Source organism: Epinephelus lanceolatus, chromosome 18 (genome assembly GCF_041903045.1).
Source record: "Epinephelus lanceolatus isolate andai-2023 chromosome 18, ASM4190304v1, whole genome shotgun sequence".
Classification (NCBI taxonomy): Eukaryota; Metazoa; Chordata; class Actinopteri; order Perciformes; family Serranidae; genus Epinephelus; species Epinephelus lanceolatus.
The window spans coordinates 36,825,001-36,838,509 of NC_135751.1; the positions used below are offsets into that span (position 1 = coordinate 36,825,001).

The 13,509-nt window shown below is 42.7% G+C and overlaps 1 protein-coding gene across 1 annotated transcript in view; it reads left to right on the forward strand.

The window, feature by feature from the left end:
* The window catches only part of LOC117268150 (carbohydrate sulfotransferase 12-like), a 20,413-nt gene extending 9,552 nt beyond the window's left edge, over window positions 1-10,861 (forward strand). The window contains exons 2-5 of the mRNA XM_033644354.2: window positions 115-814; window positions 3,116-3,268; window positions 3,509-3,688; window positions 4,916-10,861. Of these exons, the coding sequence (XP_033500245.1) occupies window positions 449-814; window positions 3,116-3,268; window positions 3,509-3,688; window positions 4,916-5,464 (1,248 nt within the window). The 5' untranslated portion in view covers window positions 115-448 and the 3' untranslated portion in view covers window positions 5,465-10,861. The remainder of the gene's footprint in view (window positions 1-114; window positions 815-3,115; window positions 3,269-3,508; window positions 3,689-4,915) is intronic.
* Window positions 10,862-13,509: the final 2,648 nt, after the last annotated feature.

Sequence of the window (13,509 nt, forward strand, 5' to 3'; positions counted from 1 at the left end):
ATTAAACCCTGAGAAAGATGGACTATGTAACGGTGGTTTTCTCCCTCTGTGTGTGTATGTGTGTGTGTGTGTGTGTGTGTGTGTGTGTGTGTGTGTGTGTGTGTGTGCGTGCAGGGTGCTGCAGGTGTGGAGCAGAGGTGAGACTTTATCCATGGATGACCAGTCACACTCCTGTACAGCACACTCCTGCAGTGCAGCAGCATCATGATAAGCCCGCCACAGACTCTGCTCTAGCTGCTGTCTGTCTATCGCCATGGTGAGAGAGAGAGCTCCTGGACCTTGACTCTGTTGCCATGGTGACCCTGTAGCAAGAACCCTATAACTCCAATCTGTTGCCCCGGCGATCACATATAAAAACAATTTCAATCTGCTGCCATGGTGACGCTGTAGACGCCTTATCAAGTCATAGTCAGTTGCTATGGTGATCCTGTAGCGAGCAGCAGTCGCCATGGGAACGTCCAGGATGTTCCGCATCTTTGTCGTCCTGGGCTCGGCCTTCATGATCCTCCTGATCATCATTTACTGGGACGATGTCGGAGCCTCGCACCTGTACTTGCACACTCCTGTGTCGCCGGGCCCCAAGATCCCGCATCCCCCTCCTCACCAGGGGCCTCAGACCTCCCGGACACCGTCCTTCCTGTCCGACATCGACGCCTTTGTAAACCAGTTCTTAGAGCCGGGAACTGGGGAGCCCACAGACCCTGCGCCACCTGATACAAGTAACCAATCGGAGAAAGCAGAGGAGCGGTATATACCGAGGCGTGAGTGGAAAATTCACCTCACTCCAGTGGCAGCTGAGCTCCGTGAGAGACAGGTTAATATCATCTCCTTCTTCTTCTTCTTTTTCCTCGGAATATTATTTATTATTATCTTTAATTGCACTAAAAGTATTAAATGTTAAAATGTTAAAGGGACAGTTCACCCCAAAATCAAAACTACATATTTTCCTCTTACCTGTAGTGCTATTTATCAGTCTCAAACAGGGGTCGTCAACATTTTTCGGGCCAAGGACCCCTTAGCTTATAGCAACTGAGTTGCACTTGGGTCTTCTCTTCTTTGCACTTGGCCTGTGGCTGCTAAGTCAGCAGCAGTTGTAGCATTTCGAGGTGCATTAGCCTCAACCTTTGCACTTTTGCCAGTGGTTTCCATGGTGGACGTATGTCAGAGTCTCTTGCACAAATTGTTAAAAATGTTAATTTTCCAGTTCACTTCATTGTTAGAGATAAGCGCTGCACAGTGATTTAGGCCTTGTTTACACGGATACCGATACAAATTAAAACGGATTTTTATTTATCCCGTATAAAAAAAAAATTCCTGGTCTACACGATCAGTTGTAAAAACAATATCCCTGTTTCCACGAAAACGCAGAAAGGGCAGCTTTTTGCTGCAATTAGCATGCCAGGCCAGTAGGTGGCGATACACCATATGTCAAACACCATAGAGGAACATTCTGTACATGCACAGTGATTTGTTTTCCTCTTGGCGCTAGTGATAAAAACAATGATAAACTGCATTTTAACCTTATGTAGCACAGTTAGCTGCTATGCACTTACTAATATTGGGCACAGCAGACATCTTTGTTCGCAGATGTAGCGGTGATGTTGATGCAGCAGTGCTAAGTTCATTTGTAAGCTCGTAAGTAGTCCCAAGAGTGCGAACAAAACGTAAACAACCCGGCATATATCCGCCATTGTTGTTGTGGTTCCCGGGCGCCTAATGGGCATGTGCGAACTGGGTTGCAACGTCATCGTTTTCCAACATCTCCGCCTATCCTGTTTGCACATCTCCATAGAAACGGATATTTTTTTTAAAAACTTTCACTTTGGAAGCCGTTTTTGAAAATCTCTGTTTTCGTCGAGAAAAACGCCGGTTACGTGAAATATACGGAACCGTATAAACAGGCCCTAAGTGTAAGCTAGCTCACATGATTGTACAAGGATTCATTGGTGGCAGCCTATCATCAGTGTTGTGTACCGTAAATTAAATGGGTTTATTATAGGGGTGGGAGGAAAAAATGGATACAGCATAGTATCGCAAGATTTTTGTGTGGCAAAATCGTATCGTCATATGGTGAAATTAAATAAATTATTGATATTACAAATACAAAATTAACTTAAGATAGCCTACTTGAATAATAAAATCAATTACTTTTTACGTCCACTTCATACATTGTGCTGCAAAAAAATGATTGAAGTGAGATGAACAGACTGAAAACTTCATCTTATTATATGCTGACAAAATTTTCCTTTGGGGGACTTTATTTGCCGTTGAAAAAAGGTAATATATCACAACGTATCGCAAAATATTTTATCGCAATACTCAGCATATTGCAACATGTTTAAAATAGCACTAATATTGTATCATGACCAAAGTATTGTGATAATATCGTATCGTGGAGCCTTTGGTGATTCCCACCCCTAGTTTATTATAGATAGGTTGATAGGTACACACTTCTTCTGTGCAGTGATACAGTTGTAGTTTGGTAGAAAGAAATAGTTCCTTCATAGTAAGGTCTGTGGATTATCTTGAGTAACTGGGTCATGATTTCTGGAAAGAGACATTGCTGTTGAGTTTTTAAGATGTATATTTTTGACACTTTGAGCACCACAGGCTGAGTGACATCTAGTTCCATTATATTGGAGAGAAGGCAGACATCTCTACAGCTGATATCTCCAACGCTTGGCAAGTAACATGCTAAAATAAAATACAGTCTAAAGTTGCCATTTCTCTATTTAAAGACCTACGGCTTAACAACACAGGTGTTTTCCCTTATGTTGCCTAATTAGTGTACTGGACAGGCTGGACACTGTTTGATTGGCACTTCTGTTGCACCTGTTTGGGTGGGACAGTTTACAGCTTTATCATTCTTATTGGATCATGTAGGTTTGTGACCTCATGTAGCAGCACATCTTCACCAAGTTTTAAAACGTGCAGGGGTCTAATCAGCCAGAATAAGTGTGAACACCTGTGAGGGTGTGCAGGACTAAAGTCAGGAGTTACTGATTAAAGAATAGATGAGATGAATCTGACCAGACACTATTAATCCATTTATACTGGTTACATGTATTTTAATAAATAATACATTTGTCTGTGCTTCGCCAAATGGTACATCCAGGAGCAGCGGCGGAAGTTGCTTCAGGAGATGTGTGCTAACGACAGCGTGGTGTTTCCTGGCAAAAACCGTTCGTTTGACGACATTCCCAACAGGGAGCTGGATCACCTTATTGTGGACGACAGGCACGGTATCATCTACTGCTATGTTCCCAAGGTATGCAAACTCCTACAACATTTTATCTCCTTTTAGTTATGTTAATGTTGATGTTTGTGCTCTTTTAAAATGGTTAAAATGTATTTTTCACATGACCAGATAAGAAACAGATCAGTATGTCTAATCGTCTTTATGCCAATACAATGCCACCTACGTCCTCCAGCGTCCACCCATTTCACTGTAATAACTGAATATTTATTTTAGACTTCTGACATGTGCTCCCTGCCTTCCCGCTCTCAGGTTGCGTGCAGTAACTGGAAGCGCATCATGATAGTTCTCAGCGAAAGCCTGCTGAGGGACGGTGTTCCCCAGAGAGACCCGATGGCCATCCCCAGAGACCTGGTCCACAACAGCAGCATGCACTTTACCTTTAACAAGTTCTGGAAACGTTACGGCAAGTTTGCGAGGCACCTCATGAAGGTCAGTTCAGATACTAAACTATATATTTTTATTTTTAATGTTTATTTGTAGAGAGACAAGTATGTAGCATAATCCACAGCCACACAAGCCAGTGGTGTGTGCTGCAGAACACTGGTGTGCCGTGAGATTTTGTCTTGCCCTTTGGTGTGCCTTGGACACAAGATGTTTGAAAACCCCTGCTCTAATATAATTTGCAATGCCTGAAACCACAACAAATGTCAAAGAAACAGTACAAAACACAAACTCAACAATAAATGCAAACACAAAACTCAAGCTCGAGCTCAAGGCTCGCCCTAGATTTTTATCATATTATTCCATCTGCTAGCTTTTCTTCACTCTTGGCAGTTCTTTACCTCCCACACAAGGACGTGAGTTTTATTTTTAGAGACGTGTTTTGGTGGAACTCCAGAGGTCACGTAATGATGCAGGGGTCACTGAGACAAATGAAATCCAACCTGGGTCACTGTGTGCTTCTGGCCACAGATTTATTTTTAAATAAAGTCAATATTCACAAAAGGTCACTCACCACACGGGAAACCATTCATTGTCAAAGCTTCAGAGTCCTCTGACGTCTACTTCATGGTTTAAATGTGAGTGTGAATCACAAGTTTTATCATAAAACAATCTCGTCTAATCATCACTCTGTAACCTGTGACAGGCTGTTATGATACCACAACTATCACACATTCACATAGATGTAGTTTTTGTTGAGCTGCGAGCGTCCCGTAGGTTTACATTACCAAAGGTTTATGACAAAATCACTTGACGACACTGACTCCTGTGTGTACACGGTGAGAGAGGAGAGGGAGAGACGCTGTGCTGCTGCCAGAGGAGCTGCTGAATGAGTTCCCTCTGAGCTGTAAGTCACTAAAAGAGTCTGAGAAAGTCCGGGGCTGTTCATGAAACATTCAGGACGCTACAGTTTATTCCATACTACTGCAGCTGCTCCTCTTTTTGGAACCACCGCGGAGTCGCTAATGATTTTGCTTTCAGCCATGTTTGTTGTTGCCGTGGGTAACAGCATGATGTCAATTTGTTTCTCATGTCATATTAAAAATTCTACTGGTATTACTGTGAATGAGATGATAGGGCACACCCCTATCTTTAAGCGTAGTATTAGTAGTTCTGTCTCATATTTTCACGCCTCCACCATCTCTGTTAATTGTCCGTTGTATGAGTGGTGATGAGATGTTACATGCTAATAAAATCCTCTTTCATTTTTCAAAGGTGAAGCTGAAGAAGTACACCAAGTTTATTTTCGTGCGGGACCCCTTTGTGCGCCTCATCTCGGCCTACCGCAACAAGTTCGAGCTGCGCAACGAAGACTTCTACCGGCGCTTTGCACAGGTCATGCTGCGCCGCTACGCCAACCAGCCGACGCCCCCTGCCTCTGTGGACGAGGCGTTTGGCGTGGGCATCCACCCCTCCTTCTCCCACTTCATCCAGTACCTCCTGGACCCTCAGACAGAGAAGGAGATGCCCTTTAACGAGCACTGGCGGCAGGTATATCGGCTTTGCCATCCATGTCAGATTCAGTATGACTTTGTGGGCCACCTGGAGACGGCGGAGGAGGATGCCGAGCACCTACTGCGCCAGCTGCGGGTGGACAACGTGGTGGAGTTCCCCACCTCCCATAGGAACCTCACAGCCAGCAGCTGGGAGGCTGATTGGTTCAGCACAGTGCCTGTGGAGGCGCGGAGAGAACTCTACAAGCTGTACGAACCTGACTTCAGGCTCTTTGGCTACGACAGACCAGACTCGATTCTCAATGAGTGACTCGTGTTTCTACTAAACTGACCCAGGCACACACAGACAAACCATTTTTTATGTAATGAGATAATGCTACACTCCAGCAACAGTGACACCTCCCCCTTGTTCTGGGCTTTGCAGATGTGTTCTCCAGTCCTGTCTGTTGTTCACTGAATGTGCACATTATTAGGGACGCTCCAAGGAAGCACACTGATGAGGTGAATCCAGGTTAACAGCCATTATCAATTATGAAATCACAAAGATAACAAGAAGCACACAAGTTAGACTTGTGCAAACAGCACGTGTCCCTTACATGTTGCACATTCAGTGTAGTCCCTAAGGTGCTGTGTGTAACTCTGGAGAAAGATGGCTCACTGTCGAGTCTCATTTCTAGGTCATCAGATACTGTCGCTTTGGGTTGGTAGTTGGACCCAAGCAGCAACCCAAAGCGTCAGTATCGGACAACCTGGGAATGAGACTCAACAATCAGCCATCTTTCTCCAGAGTTACACACAGCGCTTCTAAGTGAGTGTCTAGCACTCGCAACGCTGATGTCACGCCACGCCTGTCATTTGTGACGTCACAGTCGTGCTGTGACCAACTGTGACGATCACACAGGCTTTGTAGCAGGACGCCGAAGTGATGTCACGGAGCCATACTCTGTTTGCGATGTCGTAGAAACCCGTTTGGTCATGACACAAATGCAGCGGACGGCGGGTGATTAGTTACAACAAGGTGTTACTAGATTAGTTTTAAAGGAATAGTTCACCCACAAAATGATCATTTGTATGTCAGTAACTCACCCTGTGGTACGCTGAGCTGGTGAAGAAGACTATGTTTTTGTTGCATACCTTTACGAAGAACAGAGAATCCAGGAACAAAAAAAATTCTTGATGAACTGGAGAAAAAGGAGGCCGTGTTCAACAGCACACTACTCGACTGTTTATGCGCAAGTGTTTTACAGAGCATACGACTAGATTTCAATCCGGAGAGACTTGTTTTTTGTTGCAGAAAGAATATTTATTAACGTGCAAATAAGAATAAAAATGAGGAAAGTCTTTGGTGATTAGACCCCGTAGAGATGGTGTGATTTAAGGAGGGTGATGAATCCATAGTCGAATAGGGAACCCCCCCGGGGTCTAGACGCTGGTGGTGGTAGAGGTGGTGAAGATGAGATGAAGAAGTGCCGATGATCTGGATGAGTAGAGGAATGAGTCTTTGTTTAGCTTGTCCTGGACTCTGGATACGATGGCTGGAGGTGAACAAGGTGGAGGAGGGCGCGAAGATTCTGCCTAATATGGTGGCAGGCAGCAGCAGAGGAGAGAGCAGAAAATTTTGCAGTGCTTTCCTGATTGGCTGATAGAGATCGCGGTTAAGTTTGATTGGATAACTAGAAGAGTGAACGCCCACAGTCAGCTGATTAGAGGAAGTAGTGAGAGTGGGATGGAGAGAATTGTGAATGGATGAGCACAAAGAAAGTCTTCCTGATTGAACTTGAGCGTCGTAACGCAAACTAAAGCTCAGTTCAGACCAAAGATTTGTGACCAGACGAAACCGCTTTAGAACGTTGGAGAGAGAAGTCGCAGCGGTGCGAACTCGACTCAAGCAGGCTGATGGTGTCACCTGCAACTCTGTTGGTCAAATTGCCAGTGGCTGGTTTTAGAACATAAAGCACGTCACCTGTTTCTACAGCCAATCAGCTTGTAGTGAAGTCTGCTGGTCAAGTCAAAATGACCGCAGACGGTGTGTTCACTTGCTGCAGCAGGTGGTCCATCCCTGTCGAGCCCTCTGTTTCCGTCCTAATGGTGTGCCGGTGTCGGATGGTGGGCTGCTGCTGCTTGCTGTATGTGCTTATGCCCTCCTACAAACACACCTTCTCATTGACTGATTAATTGGTGCCGCTTACTTATATTATTGTGGCGTATTTATTTTGAATACAGTCCATCTAATGCTGGTTTTTTGCAGTTTCATCACCACTACAAATGCAGCTGTAGCCAGTATCTCACTAGCCATGTTTCCTTCAGCCTGTTTAGATGCACATCTAGAAGTATCGCATCGGAAAATTATGATGGAAACGCCAAAATTCGAATTAAAATCCCCTGATTCGCACAAACTAAAATACGCTCGCTTTAGCTGGGTTTTGGTTGATTCGAAAAAATGTTGATTCGCAAAACGGGGGATGTAAACAGTTATGTTTGAATTAAGTCTGACGTAGCTCTCTCCATGGTGATATCCACACTCCGGGTCAGGAAGGCGGTAATGCATTTACAAGCTGGTTGCCAACCGCCAGAAAACGTAGAAGAAGAAGAATGCGAGAGTTGTTTTGTTTCCGGTTCTACGGAAAACTCGCGCGAGTTCGTAGTTTTCACCAAAGTCCGTACATTTAATGGAAACACACAGGATTCGTATTTTTTTTAATGCGCATTTCCCAATGATTCAAATCACTTTTGGATGGAAACATAGCTACTGTCACTATCCTCACTCATATTTTAAGAAGCTACAAATTATATTCAGCCACAAAATAAACCTGAAAAGCTGCAAATCAGAACAGAAGCACAGAGAGTTGTTGCATAGAGATGATACACCATCATCTAGTTGCATTGGTGTGAACCGGCAGGTTTTAAGAACGTTGCAGAACGGCGCATTGCAAGAAGTTGCATGTTTCAACTCGTCTCGTTGCGAATCTTTGGTGTGAACTGGGCTTAACTGATCGAGGCAGTGGTAGACCAGCAACTCCCCTTTTCAGCGAGGTAAAGTTACTGTTTTATGAATCGAGTCTGGCTTAGAGAAGTTTCACTTTCCGGTCAGTTGTCTGTCGGAAAACGTTGTCCTGTTTGGTAAGTACTTGGCATACGACTTGGATTGTACAGCACGAGTTGTGTGAGAGTTCGTAACTGGATGCTTTGAATGTTCTGCACTTCCGGATTCTTTAATCGCCACAAAGTCACGCAAGAAAAGCTGATTTTTTTTCGTGAATTTAACGTAACACATGGTGACTAAGTGACATACAAATGATCATTTTGTGGGTGAGGTGTTCCTTTAAGTGTAGCTGCACTAGAGTATTAGTTGTCATCTAATTTATTTCACATTGTGTAAGTGCAATGTTTATGTCAAGCATGAAAGGGATTTTTATGTGTTTAAAAAGACACAGTAATGACAGCTATCGGCACCAGAAACAGGTAGAAGTCTTTTCTACCTCATACTCAGATTAAGAGGATACTCGTATGTTATGTAACACATACTACAAACCCTACTGCTTCTCCAGACCTGGCTCATTAGGCTTCACAGTGGAGGTTATATTAATAGAAACATTTCAGACAACATGTTAGCAGCTTGCTTTATTCGACCAGTTTAAAAGCATGTTATCATCTCATCATATAGAAGCACAGCAGCTCCAGTGAGCGTCAGACTGCACAGCTCGATTTGTCTCAGCTTGTCTTTGAGACACTGGAGTTTCGACATTCTTTTGATTTAATCTCAGCTGGATGTACACAGGTGAGCCGCTGTGTATTTAAACTAACTGTTTTTCAAAGGGAACATTTTCTTTAATTGCTCTATTGTGCCGCCACGGCGCCGTTATCATCAGCATTTGATCACCTTTGTGTTTCCATGCACAGACTGCAGTTATTAACACTGACCTACATTGGGTAATCCTGGAGACTGCAACAGCATTGTTGTTCCCCTCTAAAAATGATGAACATGTGTTTTTTTTTTGTTTTTTTTTTTACTTTTCAAGGGCAGCATTTTCACGGGGCGCAGTATTTTGTAGCAAGGAGCTGAGCACATTTCATGAAGACGACAGGGAGTGTTTTTCAGTATGAGAGAATACATGAGAATACATCACTCCAAGAGCTGGGTTGGTGCAAGATGAGGCTATGGTCAATATAAAAGAAATACGTCACCTCCAAAATGGACGTTTCTACATCAATGTCACACCCTTTCATTGAGCTCACCACGAGCCTCCACGGTGAACGAAGAATCCAAAAACTGCCCCCGACTAAGAATTTTCCTAGTCGACCAATAGTCATCATTTAGGGCCGTTACTCGACTAGTCTCCTGCATGTTTATGATATACATTTGATTATTAAATGATTTATTTTGGTGGTTTGAGTTGCAGGTACTAATGAACCTTCATTAATATAGGCCTATATTTTATCTCCAAGTGCACGTCACACACTGAGCGAGCCGCCTGTTAATGACGCTGTGGGCTAATGGGCATGTAGCTACTTCCATGTTTCAGATGATACGTCATGTTTGTAGTCGACCAATGAAGATGAGTTTACATATCACCTTGGGTTCGTCCTTCACCTTCTCAAAATGATACCACACTTTGGATTTCCTGCCCGACATGTTATTAACTAGCCTGTGGAATAACCGCAGGTACCAGCCCTGGAAATTAACCTGACTCCTGTCTGACTGCTGAGCGTGGACACTTCCTGTGTCTGTCCTTTCAAATTAAAGTCACACATGGTCCAGTCATATAGGTTTGGATTTATTCTTGAAGGTGCAGCTCCTAATAGAGTTTCATGTTTTTTTTCTCTGCGACAAAACAACCAATGAATTCTTGACCTTTCTGGCTGACTAACGTTTAGTCGACTTTTAGGGGGCAGCCCTAGTCAAAACATCCTGTTACAAACTCTCACACAACTCGCACAGTATAGTCCAAGTTTCATTTATCTATTCGTATGCTCAATTCTTCCCAACCAGACAGCCCTATCTGACGGGGAACTGAACTAAGAGTGAAACTTACCTATGCTCTCTTCAGTGCAAGACTCCATTGAGAAAAAACAGTCATTTTACCTCCCTGAATACAGGAGCTGCAGGTCTACCTCTGCCTCAATCAGTGAGTTTGTTTGTGTTATTGTGTGACTTTGGTGAATCTGATCTAACCCGTTAAGGCACCAAAGTCACACAAAAACACAAACTGACTAACTGACTGAGGCAGCAGTAGTCCAGCAGCTCTGGTGTTCAGCGAGTTTAAATTACTGTTTTTGTCAATGGAGTCTGGCATTGAAGAGAGCATCAATAGGTTTCACTTTTAATTCAGTTGCCGGTGGACAGCACTGTCTGTTTGGGAAGTACTGAGCACACAACTGGATAAATGTGACTTTGGGAGTTGTGTGAGAGTTTGTAAATCAAGCTGATATAGTTTTTTTTGGTGTTAAACACTGTCGCCTTTGACTCCAGTTCATCAGGAACTTTCTGATTTTGGATTCTTTGTTCACTGTGGATGCATGTGAGAAGAAGTTTCCTTCACAAATTCGACACAGCACAGAGTGAGTAATTGATATACATGTGGTAATTTGGTGGGGGGGATGTTCTTTTAACGTCAGAGTTTCCACATAAGGCGAGATCATGGTACGAGTCAGGATGAATCTGACATGATATGAGCAAGGATCAGGCTGCATGTTTTATAAGAAGAGCGGAAGGATAAGACAGTGCCTTTGGTTGCAAAAGTTTACACAGCAAAAAAAAGTATTTTTGTAGAAGGACTTAATTTTTACTTTGAACATAATACAGTGAGAGCTGTATGAAGCCGCGGCGGGGTATATTTGATATACTGCGCCTTGTTTATCTTGTGTGGTTATTCTTCGGAAAGAATAGAAAACAGCAGAGCCCTTCAGCAGAAACTGTCTTTATGGGACTTTGTATGATTCACGACTCTGTGAGGACTCTCTCAGTGTGCTTGTGTCCAGTGCATTGCTTTGTGTATTGTTAAAACACGCAGGAAAACTGTGTGGTTTGTACTGTATGTGATGTCATGGACACGTGGCTCTGTGCCACATTATTCTGCAAGTCACTGAGATGTACATGTTCACACTTGACTCAGTGTTGTCTCACTGCCTTTTGGTTTATTTGTTCTGTACAAGTGTGGGGCATTTTGATTCCTTAATGACTTAGTCACACCTGGATAGGATGGAATTATTTAGCATCTGTGGCTGGATTTCCCAAAAGTTTGTCATCATCACTGGGCGTGTTTTTTTCCATGTCGGTTTAAATACACACACAGAAAAGTCGTCTCACACTCTCACCTCACCAGTGTTAGGGTTTTTCTTTGGTATTTTTATAATGTTCTTTTGCTGTATTTTCTTATGTTACTGTCCTGAACCATGTCAGAAATTTTATTCTTGGCTGTATTTTTTATTTCTTTAAAAGTGCAAACAACACCGTATGATGGAGTCATTTTGTAAGGGAAAAAGAAATGGTTTATTTATTGGCGCAGTAAAACCTATGAGTACATGCTGCTTCTGTAATCGGAAAACCAGTCTTGGAGTGTTTAAAGGTGACTTTGGTATTTGACAACCTAGACCATATTTTCCCATGTTTTTGTGTCTCAGTGACTAAGGGGAAAAACAGTTTCAGGGCATGTGTGTCACATCCGCTAAATGTGCTTGTTTTTGCCACTAACAAGCTCAAAGTATTTAAGTGTCTGTTAACATTGTGGAAAGGATCCCTACAGAGATGGACCTTTTTTAAAGAGTAAGATCCTTTTTGTTTAATCAGAAACAGCCCTGAAATCACTATCGCCAAACCCACCAGACTCCATTTAAATAAACAGCAATTTTATCACCATAAAAACACACTTCATTCAAAGCCGACAGAAACAAAATGAACCTCACCAAACCATTTATCTTTGTCTTTCCTCTGTCTCAACGAACACCAATTTTAGTTTGGCTGGAATTAACCCTTAATTCACCCAGTTAGATGTGAAAACATGCTGCCTCTGTACACACTAAAATAGGAGTCTGGTGGGTTTGGCGATGACGATTTCAGGGCTGTGTCTGGTTAAACAAAAAGGATCTCACTCTTTAACAAAAAGGTCTATCTCTGTAGGGATCCTTTCCATAATGTTGTCAGACACTTAGAGTAATAATCTGAGCCTGTCAGTGGCAAAACCAAGCACCTTAAGTGGACGCACGCTGACTGGGACGATGCCCTGAGTGGTTACATTGCAGCGATAGAGATTTTGGGGCAGTTTCTGGCTCAACAAAAAGGATCTTACCCTTTAACAAAAAGGTCTATCTCTGTAGGGACCCTTTCCATAATGTTGTCAGACACTTAGAATAATAATGTGAGCCTGTCAGTGGCAAAATCGAGCACTTTTAGTGGATGTAACGCCTCGAAATTGCTGTTCCCATTAGAAAAAAATTGGGACAGTAGGGTCCAGGTCGAAAAACACCAAAGTTACCCTTCAATGGATGTTTAAGAAGATTAAAGTTTGACTGGTGGTGTCTATTTTTGTCCACAGTGACCTGACACTTCAACATCATTGCTTTGAGCAGCTTAAATATTTATCGAAGCTGCAGTGCCAAACATTGTCCCACATTTTGACCACATGCTGATTCCTAACATTAAATAGTGTCACAGACCAAAAAGAACCCTCAAATCTATTTTTGTGATTCATGTTTTTGTAAAATGTATAAATATTTCATAAAGTCACAAGAGACTTTGCCGTCACACAAACTCGTTTCTTCTCTCATCCAAAGGGAAAAATGCAAAGCATTCAGTTTCATCAGTGTTATGGTGTCATGCATCATCTGGTCTTTGTACAAGAGAAATAAAGGTTGTGGGGCATGATGGAAAATGTTTTTGCCTCTCTCTGTAAATTATGCATTCTGTATCAGTATTATATGATGTCATGACACTATATGATTAATGTTAGATATATTTTCACAAAGATATCTCTCTAGTAATATATATTGTCTCAACACCATGAAGCAGAACAATCCCTTTGTGTCGAGAAAGTCTTGTGTAAATGGGGGAAGGGAAATGCCTCTTATCAGGACACCAGGAAAGACAAATGGTCACAGTGCAGCCCACAAAAATGTTAACAGGAAATGTGGACAATTTAAGTAGTATCAATGAACCCTCTGGATGTTTAGGTCTGGTAAGTAAACATTCCAACCTACTACATAAATTCCTAACAGTATACAGATAAATATAAAAATGAGGTCAGAGCCATCAACCAGTCATCAGATACCCTGCTGGTACAATACGCTGGCCAAAGCAGAAGATATCAAGACAAGGAAGCTTTTCACAGTGCATGGAGGGTTTCATGCCAAGTCCAACGC